At 36.0% G+C, this 16,872-nt stretch overlaps 1 protein-coding gene across 2 annotated transcripts; it reads right to left on the reverse strand.

Annotated features, from left to right (window-relative positions):
* Nucleotides 1-804: 804 nt before the first annotated feature.
* Nucleotides 805-15,686, reverse strand: LOC306874174 (ubiquitin-like modifier-activating enzyme 6). Of its 2 annotated transcripts, none has more exons than XM_079424007.1 (33): nt 15,606-15,686; nt 14,680-14,762; nt 14,445-14,539; nt 12,328-12,356; nt 11,674-11,768; nt 11,357-11,468; nt 11,131-11,211; nt 10,934-11,056; nt 10,664-10,787; nt 10,483-10,586; nt 10,339-10,401; nt 10,164-10,240; nt 9,163-9,229; nt 8,930-9,073; nt 8,344-8,411; nt 7,648-7,726; nt 7,390-7,470; nt 7,228-7,305; nt 6,943-7,124; nt 6,742-6,847; nt 6,551-6,640; nt 5,518-5,598; nt 5,289-5,417; nt 5,030-5,081; nt 4,868-4,931; nt 4,728-4,797; nt 4,538-4,609; nt 3,559-3,682; nt 3,256-3,449; nt 3,019-3,146; nt 2,852-2,939; nt 2,231-2,325; nt 805-2,073 (listed from the first exon to the last, which is right to left on the reverse strand). In XM_079424007.1, exons 2-33 carry the CDS (start codon nt 14,715-14,717, stop codon nt 1,923-1,925), a joined length of 3,084 nt encoding a protein of 1,027 aa, XP_079280133.1. In that variant the 5' UTR covers nt 14,718-14,762; nt 15,606-15,686; the 3' UTR covers nt 805-1,922. The 2 variants fall into 2 exon arrangements, with proteins under 2 accessions (XP_079280133.1, XP_079280134.1); XM_079424008.1 differs by having other exon boundaries at nt 12,328-12,467; nt 15,606-15,665.
* Nucleotides 15,687-16,872: the final 1,186 nt, after the last annotated feature.

Below are 16,872 nucleotides of genomic sequence, written 5' to 3' on the forward strand. Positions count from 1 at the left end.
AAATCAGTTTAAATGTTATGAAACACACCTTTTCTATTAAGTCAGTATATTTAATCCATCCAGTCTAAGAGAGTTTGTTGAAGTGGTTGCATGAAACAACAGAAGGCATGTGTCCTGAAAGCACACGCTCAGACATGCTGTCCCAAGTGACCCAGAGGTCAAACTCCACTCCTCAAAGCAGCACCCGTGCCAAGAAAAGGCACAGGCGAGTTGTTTCATGTGTTCTATAGAGAGCAGAGCCATGAAGCAAAGTCATTTGTGAACTTCCATAGATGCAGTTTCACTTTAAAGCTTCCAGTCACAAAGTAGCATAAACGTATTGTAAACGTGGGGTTATATGACCAATCAGTATGCACAATATGAAACATAAAAAAGAGCGTATCAGCATTGTTTAGCTGAAATATACAATACCATTCAAAAGTGTAAGGTTGGTATAAATGTTTGTCTTACGCTCATCAAGGCTGTATTTATTAAAGATGCAGTAAAAACAGTCATATTTAAAAAATACTTAAAACTGTTTTCTATTAATATACTTTATAATGCAATTTATTCCTGCATGGCAAAGCTAAATTTTGTGATAGATTTCCCCCCCAGGAAACGGTTTTATTTGAAATAATCTTCTATAAATATTTTTGTGTTAATTTAACACATCTTTGCTGACTAAAACTATTAATTTCTTTTAAAAATAAATCTTACTAACCCCAAACTTTTGAATAGTAGTTTATACATTATATTATATACTTTCCGCACACTACCACAAACTGCATTCTTGTTTGAACAAATAAGGGGAGAAAAAAGGTAAATGCATTTTGACTAAAATTTTATTGGACTTTGTTGAATACTGTAATCACAATAACATCATATTTTCCAATCACTGGTTTAGCTCCTTTAGATATAATTTTCCTATAAACTGTAAATGCTGGACATCATGAGAGGGAATTCTGTGCAACTAAATCTTTGCCATTTTAAAGGGATCAAACTAGAAACCTTTTCTGTGTTTTTCCTGCTCAGTGTGCATTCCAACGTGTCCACTGTAAACTCAAAGCTTAGTATTGGGTCAGGTTGTGTGTGAGAGTATGTCATTTCTGGTCACTACTGCTAACCAAATATGTGCTTACCAACAGCCAATTGCCTGAAGGACACTTTAGGATGAGTCAAGGACATCAGCAAGACTGCAAATGCAGCGTGGAACTTGTGAAAAGCCTGTTTTTGATGTCAGCATGCAGGTTAGACTTGGTGATATGAACATACCTTCACATGTGGGATGATGCCTATATCACGGTCTCATCCTTTAAGCCTTGTCACTCATGAATCTCAGCACATCAAGCAGTTAATAGTAGCAGATGGGTAGAAGGATACTGTTAACTATAGTGCCCCCCTAGTGGCACTACTGAGAATGCATTTTGAACTGCAAGAGTAGATGTAACTTTACAATGCAACGTTCTTTACCAAAAGCTAAGATCATGAAGGACCCTACATCCACATTCAGAGGAAACCATTTGTGATGACCAAATGCAAAATCTTTGGCATTTATGTTGCTTACAGTGACTTACGTTTCCGCAATATCCTCCCAAAACGTGTGCAAATAAATTACTGCTGATTCATGACGAATGTTCGTCTCTTACAAGCCCTCTGTTGACTTTTACCAAGTCCTCTCCCAGTCTAAGAGACTAACCTACAATAATAAGCCCTGGGGAAGTCGTGTAAACACTTTCTTTTTGTATTAATATTATAATCATTATTATTGTCACATTGAAGCACAATATAATTATCTTAAGGCATCTGCACAGACAATGCTGTGCAATAAAATAATAAACCAGTAGAAAACAAAAATTCACTATGTACAATGAGTCAGATTAAGTGCTACTCCACTTGTGGTCCACAGGGCAAGAGAGGGGAGAGAGAGTGAGTATGTGCGTCAGTCAGGCCTTCTCGCCGCTCTTGCTTTCTCGACTGAAGTGATAGCGCACTGGGGGACCGGGCAGGTCTTCATCGTCATCCACCCCAGGGGCAAATGATACGGTAAGATCAACATACTTCCTGCCTGCTGAGGGTTTAATCAGTTTATGCATTCTGTAAGAAGAGAAAAAGGGTATTGTCATGGAAATGCATTGAGAGAGCCACAAAGCAATTTTGTATTAAAGCCGAAGCGTGTCATTATTTTTGCAATCACAGAGAAATTACACACTTCAGCTTTAAAAGACTAGGTTATTTTACTGCTGGGCCTTACGTCTGCTTGAGTCTCTTGTTATGGCCTGGCATAACCGGCACATAAAGCATTTTCACTCCGTGAACAACCATGGTAGGCTCAATTCCATACTCCTCCTGAAATTAAGCATAAAGCACATTACTATGTAATGTGAATTCATTCATTCATTCTTAAAAAAATGCTAAAATAACAGATCATTAACCATCAGAGACCCAAGCATTATTGATGTATTTTTAACATATCTTAAATGTTTTTTTAGGAAGCCACTGGTTTAAAAAAAAAGAAAAGAAAAAAACCTTTTCAGGTACATTACCGTTTAAAATGTTGGGGTAGGTAAGACTTAAATGTTTTAAAAAGCAAAAATACAGTACAAATAGTGAAATAAAACAAACTTATGAAAATGAAAAAAAAAAAATGAAAAAGTGTGGTTCAAACGCTTAAAAGACACCTAAATTTGATCGATTCAAATTTGAAATATTTCTCTTCCTAACTTGCTGCCATTATACATTTCAGAGAATGAGCAGCTGTTTTAATCTATATCTGGGTGTTACCTACTTTCAAAAAGTAATTTTTAGTGCAGTTGGTCTCTGAAGGCTAAAGCGCCCTTCACATTATTGATCTGCAAGCTCAAATGCTACACACCCTTACTGCGCTCATGAAATCAGACAAGGTAAAGTCCTCGTGACCAAAGATAGTCCAACGGTCCCAGATAGAAAAGGAGATATCATCTCTGGTCAAAACAAAAGGATCAAATTATTCTTCATCTTCATTTTCACAAGTGCCAATCCGTGCACGAGTGTTGCTGTTACCTGATCTGGGTTCTCTTGACCTGAGCTGTTTCTGTGAGCACCATGACTGGAATGGCCAGGTTGAAGAAACAGTTTTTAAATAACTCAAATCCATAACCACCAGCCACTTTAATCAACTCCAATGACACCTAAAGAGAATGAATAATAAGACGATCATAAAAACAAAGCGATGGACTGAAAACAATAGGAATGATCATAGAAAACGATTTCTCTTCTGAATAGGATTGTTTCTCTCACCAGTCCTGCAACAGCAGCTGTAGATGTGGCGATAGCAGGGATGATTTTACCCGCAATTCGTTTGGTTTGTAGTCTGTCTGCGGCCTCAATGGCGTACATTTGAGCTCGCAGAGCTGACGCTGATGCTACGAAATCCATATGTCCATTTGTGTCGTCATCCTTTTCAAAGAAAAGCGGAGTCATGCGTAGCCTCTCTAAATACGAAAGAAGAAAGAAAACCAGTGTATGAAAAAGGTTAGACAGTTTAACTCATACAGCTGTTAAGTGTTCTGTATGAGTGAATGTGAATGCGTATCAACACACCTGGTGTTACAAAGTTAGAGTTGATGGCCTCCTGTAGCTGTGAGATTGCTTCTCTCTCCTCTTCACTGCTCACTGTCATTTTCTGCTGATCAGGCTTCTTAACCATCTCATCGGTCTCTATATGCTAAAACACAAACAAACACTTAGTAAATTAGTGCTGTCAAACGATTAATCGCATACAAAATAAAAGTTTTTGTTTGCATAATATAAGTGTGTTGTGTGTATTTATTATGCATATATAAATACACACACATACAGTATATATTTAGATGTCTATTTATATATTCATATAATTTATATTGTAAATAAATATATTTAATATATAAACCAAATTTTTGTGAAATATATATACACATGCATGTGTGTATTTATATATACAAAAATATACACAGCACACATACATATATAATGTAAACAAAAACATTCATTTTGGATGCGATTAATCATTTGACAGCACTAATAGTAATCTTCCCTTTCTTAAAGAAAAAGTCTGCAATTTCAGCACCACTAGTGTCTGGCTAGTTTATTAATAATTGGTCTATGAAGTTTATTAATCATTGGTCTATGAACAAATGCATCAAATGGTATTTTTTGGCTCTTAAGGACAGGAATCCTAGTGGTAAGATTTGAAATATTCTGGTCATGATACAATAATACTGCAATTCTATTTGCAGAGATTCCTACACTGTTTTTGTCAGCCAAACAACCTCAAATATTCTCTTAAAATACCCTCTTTATTTCATAATATTGTTTATTATGCTACAATTATTTAAATTTTACATTTACATTCTCATCAACTCAGTTTGGAAAACTCTGCATTGTGTATAGTTATGCAAAAAAAAAGTAACAAAATGTATATGATGAAAAACAACACTGTACAGTTGCATATTTCACATACAACTCAAAATTATGTTGTTAAATTTATACATTTTCATTGGTTGCTGAGTACTAAATACATGAGTAGGGAAAGAACAGATACCTTTTCAGCTGGTCTGTATTCAGGAACCTCCACTTCAGCTAAAACACTTGAAACAGCCTCACAGGAAAGTTTCTAAGAATTATTCAGCAACAACAAAACATTAAAAAATTATTCAAAAATTGTATTCAGGTAGCACACAGGTAAAAAAAAAGAAACAGACCCAGATTGACGTGTTAAATATTCTTTTTACCTCTTCTGAATATGGGATATTATAATTGTCAGCAAAAAGGCGAGCTGCGCTGACAACAAAACTGAAATGCCTGATGGGGGAGAAAGACATTTTTAGAATTCTTTGAATTCTACCAACAGAATATTTACTCAGATACTCACAGTGGGTCATTGAGGTCAAACTCTATGGGAGAAGGCGGCCGTTTGGGAGACTGCCAGAACAGGCCTGAAAACAGAGGAAAAACACTTCAGCTGAGCCAAGACGAAGCTCTGTTGGCTTTTAATACAGCACCTCTGCATGAGTGAGTCAAGCATGAGACTTACTGCCGTCTTTTAGCCGTGTGTCCAGTGGAAATGAGTGCAGTAGTTGTAATGCCTGAAATATTCAAATAAAAATGTCATACTGTAAACATATTCCAACATAAAAAAAAAACACTTTATTTTAATGGGGAATGTATTAGTATATTATAAAGCATTTACAAATATTATCACTATACTTTTGAAGGGTTAAAATTATAGTGGTCATTACTACAAGACAATTACTATATAATTACTAAAGATTTATGCACAACACTTCCAGTACCTTTCTTTTGAAGTACTTGTCAAACTTGAGTCGAGCGAGAGCTAGACAGTGATTCCAATGAGTGGGTCTCTGACTCAGCAACTTAATGACCTGAAATGATCCTTCCATACTCTCCCCGGCCATCATCCTCTGCACACACAAGCATTGAAATTAGAATCCTAACAAGGCTTGGGGAACACCAATAAGGGTCAATTAGTGTTTAGATAAGCGTGTAGTAATATGTCCTTACCTGTAACACACCCTGAGCTGATGAATGACTCTGCCAGAACATGTTGTACATGGAGGGTTTATGAGAGAAAGCACTTTCAAACTATACAAAACAAAAACAAGATCACTAATCAAAACCCTCACAACATCTCTAAGTATTAGAAACAGTCAAACCTCAAACTAAGACTTCTTGGTCTTTTGTGACCTTTTCTGTTTTATTAATAAATCAATTTCTCCTGAGTGGAGAAAAACTTGGCACCCTTTTTAGATGGGCAGTCTGAATAAAATGGAGTTTACTGTAAGTGGTCATAAAATTCATACCTTGGCTGTTTGTGGTAACAGTTGACGTAACATAAAGATGCTGCCACAGAGCAACTGTTATTATTATTTGTTAAATAAAATCTATATATTACCCACTATGCTGAACAAACACACACAGAAATGGAGGAGTGAGACATCCAGAGTGCAAATGATTCACAAAGGAGAGTTAATGAGATATTCTTCCATTAGAGCTACTTCTTACAACTTCTTGAAACTGAAACTTCTTCAAACTATGTATAGATTAAAACATGTATCATATGTTCTGAAATAAAGATCATGTCCCTGATTAGCATTTAAACGGATATTTGGTATTTGTGATGGTGTATTTTCTATATTGTGTGTGATGATAATGACATTTTTAGCTTTCTGGAGAAAAATTTGGAAAAACACAGCAAGGCAGCTAGAACTCAATAAAATTCAAAATAGCTGCAAACTTACAAAATAACCTGAATCAAATGGTTTCTGAATCAAAATGCTAACCAGTTTGGTAAAAACATGTAATAAAAGCTACTTGCAAAAAAATCTAAAATAATAAAATAAAATTACATAATGCATTTATTAACTTCAAAATATCACACTCTTGCCTTGGCAAATATTTGATCTCATGTCACGTCTCATTTGATTGATAATCAAATAAAACTTGAGAAAAACTATTCTCCAAAATAAATATGATGGTAATGACAGCAGTAATGGATACAGTGATTCTATAAAATGAAATGAAATAAAATCCCAACCTTGTCTCTGGCCCACTGTATGGTGTGTTCAATAACAGCAGGAAAAGATTTAAGAGTGCAAAACGGAATCTCCTCCTCCGGTGGGTCTCTCTAAGAAACACAATCACAGTTGAGAAAAAAAAACCATGGACAATAGATGTGTAAACTGGTACACAGCCTATATAAGCACATGCATAAACATACACACTCACATGGCTGTTGTAGGACTCAGTGAGGAATGGGATGATGATCTCAGTGTGTCCTTTCGTACCCATGGTACCAGAGTCTAACAGAGCTTTCTGATTGGATACACTCCGGCTGCAAGTTCACAAAACAACCACTGAAGAATTTGCAATGAAGCCCACATGTAATGCACTTAAAAACAATTATTTCTGCTGTTAATCATGAATTACCTATCCACATATCTCCGTGCCTCCACGTTGTCCAGTGCGGTGACCACCAGGTTGAGATGGGAGAAGAAAGCATCACTATAAATATCCTCTGTAGCAGGAAATACTTTATTCAGATGAGCATCTATTTGCATCTCTGGGTTTATTTCTAATGTAGCTGCTGCTGCTGTAGTGCTCTTTGGCTTCTACAGAGAGAGGAAATAGACAAAAAGTGAGAGAAAATCCATCTCATCAGATTAATAATTCATGAATGAAGAAGAGTGAAGAACTATCTAATTAAAAATATACCTGTATATGCTGAGGTCTGAAAAGAAACTGCCTATTGAGGTTGGATTTCTCAATCAAATCTGGATCAGTAATGCATATCTAAAAAACAAAAATTGGATTTTAAGAATTGTGAGGATGAAAAAAAAAAAAAAAAAGAAGTTGTCATGATGTATACCCCCCTACCTCTCCCGAACATCTGCTCAATCCAACACCCAGAAGTGCCAAATTCTTTAGCATCTCACAGCCAATAGCACCACAGCCCACCTACATTCACATATTAAGAATCAGCACAACACATCTATACAAAAAATATATACTATGTTATCAAATCACACATTTTATCTGCTTCAAGTTTTGCTGTATGAAAAACTAACTCTTCAAACCATTTTAAAATTAAATTTTGGTTCATGTTCTACTGTATCAACTGTACTTTTGACTCACCATAAAAACTCGAAACTTGTGCAGTTTCAAACACATTGACTCTCCAATACAAGCCCTCAATGCATCGTACCGGTCACCCCTACAAACACACATCAAAATAAACATTTAAAGCAGTGATGCTCAACTTTGACTACAAGGCCCCATTGTAAATATTGGATACAAATTTATTAAAATACTTTTTTCTCACAATTCTTAGATTCTCACAAATTGTTTATAGAGCTTGGTTGGCATAACAAGAAAAAAGTATATTATTCATTATAAAAATCCCCACAGAGGTATAAGATATTAAATATTACTTTTACAGGTCTAGAAATGACACTTAAAATTAGGCCAACACATATTTCCAGTGGAAACATATTTCTTGAAGAAAGAAGCCGAGTTACTGAGTTTTAATAAAAATAAATAAATAAATCAATCTTGATTTGTAGTTGTTTCAGTTCTTTTTAATGCTTGCTTTATCTTATTTTTAATCATTTTGAGGGCCTCTTGGAAGTTAGCTGAGGCCTCCTGGTTGAGAACCACTAATTTCAAGAAATTACAACATCTTAACAAGAGTAAATGACAGAATTTGCATTTTTGGGTGAATTATTCTTTTAAGAATTTATGAACTAAAAATGTTGATGTTTGTAGGTGAGGAAGGTCAAAAGAGAGATATCAAGGTCAAAAGAGGAGCTCAGTACTTGGCGTCACGCTCACCTTGGGGCAAATTCCTCAGCAGGAAGACATTGGAGGGGCTGAACCACCTCTACCGCATCGAGATAAAACTGTATAAACAAATATTTAACAAAGAATAAATACCATCTCTTCAGATCAAAGTCATAAAAACACTAACATTCAAAAGTTTAGGTTCAGTAAGACTTTTTTTGAAAGCAATTAAAACTTCCTTTGAATTGTTCACAAGTGACAGGAAAGACTTAAATTGTTACTCTTTTTATATGAAATAAATAAATGCTTCTCTTTTGAACCTTCTATTGATTAAGGAATCCTGTATCATGGTTTTCACAAAAACATTAGGCATTTATAATAAGAAATGTTTCTTAAGCACCAAAGATAGCACATTAGAATCACTTCATGGCTTTATATTTCAAAATATACTAAATTCATTTAAAAAAATATATTATTTTTATAATATACATATACTAATATATACAATTATATATATTTTCCATATTTTTGGTCAAATGCAGCACTGGTGAGTATTTAACATTTAAAAAATCTTATAGACCCCAAACCCTTGAATGGTAACGTACATGAAAGACAAAACATCTGAGCTTTGACTTACCCATTGTTGAAGAGGGGAAAACTTTCCAGTGAGAGCCTTTAAAACCTCCTGACTAGCGATACCACCCACCGCTGCGGCTAGAGGAGAGAGACATCCCCTTGCACAGCGCGACACGCACCTCACCAGCTCCTGATTTATGCATACCTGATAACAAACACATTTCAATTAAAAGACGGAAGTTTGAAGATGTGCACAACAGGAAGCGACTATGTAAATGAGTGTACAAAACTGACTTTGTTTTTAAGTGTCCTGCTGATCTCCTCTGTGAACTTCAGGAGCAGCTCAGCATCCTGCAAACAACTACACAAAGCAAAGGAAAATAATCCATCACAATTTGAATTATCCATGTCAATCACAATCAGAGAGAGAGAGAGAGAGAAATGAAAGAGGATTCGGCTGTCCACACTCAATATTTGACGTTACATTTAAGTACAGTTATAAGAAGCCCTCATTAAAATTTTCATTAAACCATTACAATTTCACAGTGGGCAGGACTATTCAGCAAAATGCTGTGTAAATAGAAACTAATGATGCACCGAAATGAAATTTTTACTGAAAGAGAAATTAAAGTTTTCATTTAGCCAAAAATTAATAAAGTTATGGTCATTAAATTGGGTAATTCAACTGGGTAATTGAGTATGCTGTTCAGGGTGTTATGTTCACAGGTGATAAATAATTTGAGCCATCTCCCAGATAAACAAATTTCATTTGATCAAATCTATAATCTCTATATACACACAATTTTTAGATTTCATAGGGCTCTAAAATGTAATTTCAGTTAAAAGTTTGTTAATGCATTGCTCTTAAATTGTATATGTTTCACGGTTTTAAATAATTAGACATGCTTTCAATTATTAAAATGTAATAAAAAAAAATGATCTTGGGAAAAAAAATTACAGAAAAAAAAAATGAATGGAAAAAATTTAAAAAATTTAATTTATCAAAAAATAAAACGGCTTTCATGTGGTCTTACTACTTAGTCATGCTGTGTGTACGAAACAGACACTGACATAGTCAAAAACATCATTTGAGAAGCACTGTTCCAGTCAATGATTTTGGCCATCCAAAACTCTTTTGGTTGTCATTTTGGTGCATCACTAATAGAAATAAACCCTCATGCTATTTCTAATGTAGGATAAACCTATTTAAAACATAGTGATCTGCTGTTGGTTAAGCAGCTCACTAGGCTTGAGAGACACTGCCTAAAAGATGAAAAAATTGAAGATGAAATTACCCAATGTTGGGGAGTCTAGCATGCTGTTCCAGGAAAGCATCCAAAGCTAACATGATTGTATGGAGCTGCAGAGGGACCTGATTGGATAAACACACATTTATTAAGACAAAATGTCTGATTTTCATGTCAATAATAATAAATGGACTTCAGCATTTAAAGAGTCTGTCTTTCTGACCTCTGGTTTACTAAAGTCTGGAGTAAGGAGTCGAGGGTCACATAACTGCTGCTCCATCATCTCCTACACAGAGCATAGAGGAAAGAGTTAATCATTATACTCCACCAATATTAAACAAACCAACTGAAAGTGGTGTTAACGTACAAAGTTGAAGGTTTTGGGGGTCTTGACCAGGCGGAAGACTCCTCCATGAGCATATGGCTGGAATGATGAGGTATCATCAATCGCAAAACTGTATGGAGACAGAACTAAATACACAAACACAGTTAAATATATGAGTAGAGAACATCACTATGCATGATCACTGTAGAGTTTGTGTTTATACCTGTAACTTGGCGAGTGGTACCATTGAGTTCAATCATGCCATTGATCTCTTTAAAACACACACTCTGCCCGGTCTGGAGGCCATGTGTTCGGCTGTCCATACACATCACTACACCAGGATTCCCCTGTGATTGGATGCAAAACCAGAAGTTAAAAAACAACCCAAAATCACAGAACTGAGCAGGTTCAGCATTCAGACTAAATGTGACCAAAAAAAAGCATCAAATGCCTAAAGAAATGTGACGGTTCAACAGTTCAGCGCTCTCATTACCTGGGTGATGTTTTGGATGAAGAGCTCTTTTGGTTCTTCTCCTGTAGGGTCTGATACCTCAAACGCCTCCCCAAAATCGCAGAATACTCGCGAGCAGATCCCAAACACATCACAGCCAATGAACTGCACCAAAAATGTATTTTAAATCATCCAAACAGGGAGTAATATCTATGTAATATGCCTAGGAATGTCTGTACCTTAATAGGAGGCTGTTGGGAGTGGCAGAAATGGTTGATTCGTTGCTGTAAACTCAGCTTTGTTTCTGTTAACACTACACACTAAAGAGATAAACACAAGAATAGAGGCATTAAGTATGATATGAACATACAAAATAATATAAATAATAATAGTAATCTGATTGGAATGAAGTTAGAAATATTTAAATATATATAAATATATTTGCTGTCGTTAGTGGAGACCAACCTGGTATCTCTTTAGGAAGCTGAGGTCAGTGCTTTCATCCAGGACATCAGTGGACACACTGACCTGGACATATGGGTTTAACTCAGCCACTCGAGAACGGACAGCCTCCACCCTAATAGAAAAAGAAAATCATTGTGATTATTGCACATCTTTACAGAAATAAAGAGTACGATAAGACCACAGAGACACATGTAGGATCCTAAGGTATATAGAGTCTATACCCTTAAGGTATATAGAGTCACAATTTAGTTAATTTGTTCTAGGAACAATAAGAGAATAAATTCAGTCCGTTTGTAACAAAAGTAAGCACAGTTCACCTTTTCTTCTGGCTATGCACATCCTCCTCTCTGATGAAGAAGTTGGTGCCAAGATCCCAAACTTCACACTGCTTACAGTCATGAAGAGTGACAGCCTACAAACACACGTGTGCAAAATCTCATAACACATATTCCAAGTCTCCTATAACAATAGAAAATGAGTTCACAATATACTATATATAATAAGAGTTCAAAATGAACAATCTATTCTACACCATTAAAAAGTGTGGGGTCAGTAAGTTTTTTTGTTTGTTTTGTTTTTTGTCAGAGAAATTAATATTTTTATTCAGAAATGTTGCATTAAATTGATCAAAAGTGACATTTACAAAATAATGTTAAAACATGTTAGAGAAAACATGCATTTAAAAAATATAATTAAATAAAATTACAGATGTTAGACTACAAATAGAAAACTGATTTCAAATTATAATATTTCATAATATTACTGTTTTTACTGTATTTGTATCAAACATCAGCAGCCTTGGTGAGCATAAGAGACTTCAAAGATAATAAAAATCTTGTATTATAACAATAATATTGTATTGTAACCAATTCAGCCATGATATTTTATGACAATAAAATTCAAATATTAATTCCATTAAATGTGTATATAGAAAAAAACAGAAGAAAATCATATCTAAATATTTATCTTACCTTCACTCCTGCCAGTACAATGTTTTTTGCTGCACAACATATGAGATTTTTGATTAGAACTTGGTGGTGTGGTGATTCAATCAAGACTGTAGATCAGGGGTCCCCAAACTTCGGCCCGCCCCCACATTTGGACAAGCCCGCTGAACAATGCCAGAGACATATTTTGTCATTTTAAAATGTAATTTTAAATATAGGTTTCACTTATATCATGTCTGTATTTGATAATAAAGGTTGGCTTTCAAATCAAAATTTCCCTTAGTTATTAACGTAGCCTAATTAATTTTAAAATTCACATACCAACAAAAATACGTTCAACGTAGCGTGCCATCGCGATCGAACAGGTAACGCGCGCGAGCCAGCGAGAAAATTAAAAGAGACGAGAAAAAAAAAAACGGTTGGGAAAGAGAAAGGTTGATTCAGAATGTAGGATATTTAATTTTTTGTTCAGTGCAAAGAAGTGGCTGTTTGTCTCATCTTTCAAGAAACAGTGTCTGAGAATAATATGCCAGCTTGCAAGGCAAAATGAGAGCAAACAAAGTGTCGAAGCTAAAAAGTGTACTATCAGCTCAGCAGAATATGTTTGTACACCAAACCCAATTGAACCAGTCATCCGTTCGAGCTAGCGTTCAGGTAGCTAAACTGATTTCAACCAGCGGTAGGCCATTCAGTGACGGTGAGTTTGTCAAGAAATGTATGAATGCTGTTGCGGAGGAGGTGTGCCCTGATAAAACAAAGACATCTTAAATGCGGTGAGTCTGTCAGCACGTATTCACCAGACGAATTGAAGAAATGGGGGATAATGTATACGCCCAGCTGTAGGAGAAAGTGAAAGAATTTGAATTATTTGCATTAGCACTGGATGAGAGCAATGACGTGCAGGACACGGCACAGCTGCTAATTTTTCTTTAGTTAGCTCAAACTTTGAAGTGTCCGAGGAGCTGGCAGCCCTACAAAGTCTAAAAGGCACTACGACAGGGGAGGATATTTTTGGTAAAGTGTGCCAAATGATGGGAGAGCTGGGTCTAGACTGGTCTAAGCTGGCCAGCATCACTACCGACGGGGCTCCTAGTATGGTTGGCGCGTCAAGGGGGCTTATAGGACGCATGAATAAAGAAATAAGAGGAAAAGGGTCTCAGCCCCCCGTTACAAGTCCACTGCCTGATTCACCAGCAAGCCCTCTGCTGCAAAGTTCTGAAGTGGGAATCGGTCATGAAGGTGGTGGTGTCATGTGTAAACTTCATCAGAGCAAACGGACTTAAGTTCCAAGCCTTTCACGCCGAGCTAGAATCTGCTCACGGAGATGTGCTTTACCATACTGAAGTCCGATGGTTAAGCCGAAGCAGTTTTGAGGCGTTTTTACAAGCTGCTACCCAAAATCAACACCTTTCTTCTGACAAAGGGCAAAACTGTCCCAGAACTGATCGACGCAGAATGGAAATGGGGACCTCGCCTTTTTAACAGATGTGACAAAAGTTGAACGGCCTCAACTTGCAGCTCCAAGGCAAGGGGAAACTAATATGTTGCATGTATTCCCACATAAAAGCATTTGAGGTGAAACTAGCACTGCTTGTGGGACAAGTGCAAAAGCACGAGTTACGGAACTGTGATGTTCTGAAAGACGCATTTAAGCCCAATAATCTCATTGAATTCTATGCTGCCCTCCCTAACATCAAAAGGCATGCAATAACGGTGCATGACAAAATAATAAACTATTCTAGCATTAGGAGGCATAATAAATACAATTAAAATCATAATAAAATCTCCACAATAATACTAGTAGTCTCTCCAGCCCATGTCATTTTCTGCTATAAACCAACCCGGCCCCCCATTAAAGCAAGGAAAAATTATGTGGCCCTCGCAGAAAAAAGTTTGGGGACCCCTGCTGTAGATGATGCACAAGGTATTGAATTTATAACTCATAGGATAGGGAAGCAAATAGCTTACTGAAGGAAAGACTGAAGCAAATACACATACGTAAATCATTGACATCTCAGATTATGAGATATACTAGAAATTATATATTTTCTATAACCATTAGCCATTTATAAAGAGATTGTAAAAGCAAGTGAATGGCAAAACAATGAATTACAAATATGAATATGATAAAAGTGGTGTACCTATTTCCACTCCAAGAGGTCCCATTCCACTGAGAAACACAGCAGACTGGGCCATCTGCTGCATAGCACTGTCCCCCAGCACATACCGCTGCCGACTGCGCACGCACACACACACACACACACACAGAGTTCAGAACAGGAACGGTGGATTACATCTGATTCTTAACTAATCAGACTCTGTACATGACAGAAAGGTAAGCCTAAAAGTATTTTAGCTTCAGTATTTACAGTGTACCTGTACAGAGAGTCATCTATATCCATGGAGTCGGCCATAGTGGGAGGGGGAGAGGGGGTGTCCAGGCGTTCCTCTGTAAGATTCTGTAGGAGAGATAAAGAGCATCTATTCACTGCTGATGACAGCAGACCAGAGAAACACAATCCGAGGCATTCAGAGTTTACAGATGCAAACTTCCTTAGCATGTCAGGCATGATACTTGTAAGACCCTTCTGACAAAATAATCTACAGTATTCCTACATTAACCTGACCTGCTCACAAGAAACACAGGACCAGCATCTCAGTTGTTTATCAAACCAATCTGTGTAAATCAGTTCGACTGAACCGACTCAGAAGAAAGATTCATTAAAAATACATTCACAATTGAAACCATGACTTTTAAGACTGCATTAATCTCAATTTTAAAATCCCCTTATATGCCAATGTTTTTCATGACCATTGGAGCCCCGAATGACTTGACAGTGCCATATCAGTTTTATGCATCGTCATGTTTCACATGATGACATACACATATCCTTATCAAATGATCCACACATTATGAATTTCTAAAAAAGCAATATGTCTGAGAACTGACACATCTAACATGCATGTAATATCCTTTTAAAGGCGACAGGATTTTAAAGGAAAACCTAAAATATAAAACGAATCACATAATCACAAAAACATCTCGTATTTACTGGAAGAACGGTGGACATGTCATAAAACCATTCATTTATCATATTGCTTACTCATATCGGTTTATCATTAGCACACCGGCTAGCTGAGCTGCTCACTAAATTAGCTTATCTGTTTAACTATAAACTGCTCAACCAAATCTGCAGGCTCGACTCTGCTTAATGCGCCTTTATGGCTGTGGTGGTTCATTTCAGTGAGATGAGGTTTAATGTAAAGTCTGTAGCAAGGAAAGAGAGATGTGAGCTAGCTACCTGTCAATGTGCGCGAGGAACGGGAGCAGCACACTTCTTCTGCTGCGCGTGAGGTTTCGTGATGGAACACCATCGAGCGCCACCTCGTGGAATGGATTACTCGGCCATTAAAGCAACACAAGGTTACTTTGGAAATCTTATAGGTTACAGATTACAAGTTACCCTATCTAAAAAATTTATAAGTAGTATACCCAGGGCCGCTGCTGGTCAAATGGGTGCCCTAAGCAGAATTGTATTGTTGTGCCTCCTCCGTCAAATATTATGGAAGTAAAAATAATAATAATAATAATAATAATAATAAAAACACATAGTCGTTAAAATAGAACTTTAATAAAATATTAAAGTTAATAAATAAATACACTGTAATTAAATTATATTATTTACAAATTACAAATACAATTGTAGCTCTAGACAGTTACCTATGGCTGCCTAGGCTGGCTATGAAACCATGGTTAACTTTTGTAAGGGTTGTGATGTCAACGTCTTTGTTGAAGAAATTATAGCAGCTGTAGCATTTCTATAGCAAAAAGGTGACCAAAAATTAAAGATTAAGTGGATATTTGAATTAGTCAGTGTTTGGTCAATATTACACAATACCCTTTACAGGCATTTGTAATAATATGTTATGTAAATAAATTGTTTATTTTGTATTACATTATGTATTTTAACAGTGTTATTCAATGAAACCATATATAATTATTAATTAACCAATCATTATTGCCTCATTGTTTTTATATAATGCATTTTTTAAGTAATTTTAAAGGCTGTAGTAATTTGCTATGATTATTTGTCATGTTTTTTTACTAGGCTATATGCTCATAGTTCAAAATTCTGAAATAAAAAATATACCAAAATCAACCTTTTAAATAATCAAGAAAATAAATAAATATATAAGCACAAACCCAGTAGGTGTCATTCTCCTCTGTAAAAATTGCTGTCATCTTTTTGTAAGCACCATATAGGCTACACTTAGCCTATTCTGTAAATGTATATTTACAAAGGCTTATTGCTCTTAGGGTTTTGTGCTGTTTTCTTAAGAGTTGTTTCATGTGCATGTTTGGTTGAGTCAAAAAAGTGTGTGTTTGTGTTGACAAAGAGACCTATCAAACATTGACCAGAAACCTTCATATGAACACACACACACACACACACACACACACACACACACACACACATTCTAACCCATGGTTGCATTAGAGGAGCTTTGAACTGCTACTCCAGCAAATATAGCCTATTCAAAATTATAATCCTATATGGAAAATAAACA

This window comes from Barbus barbus (assembly GCF_936440315.1).
Source record: "Barbus barbus genome assembly, chromosome: 8".
Lineage (NCBI taxonomy): Eukaryota > Metazoa > Chordata > Actinopteri > Cypriniformes > Cyprinidae > Barbus > Barbus barbus.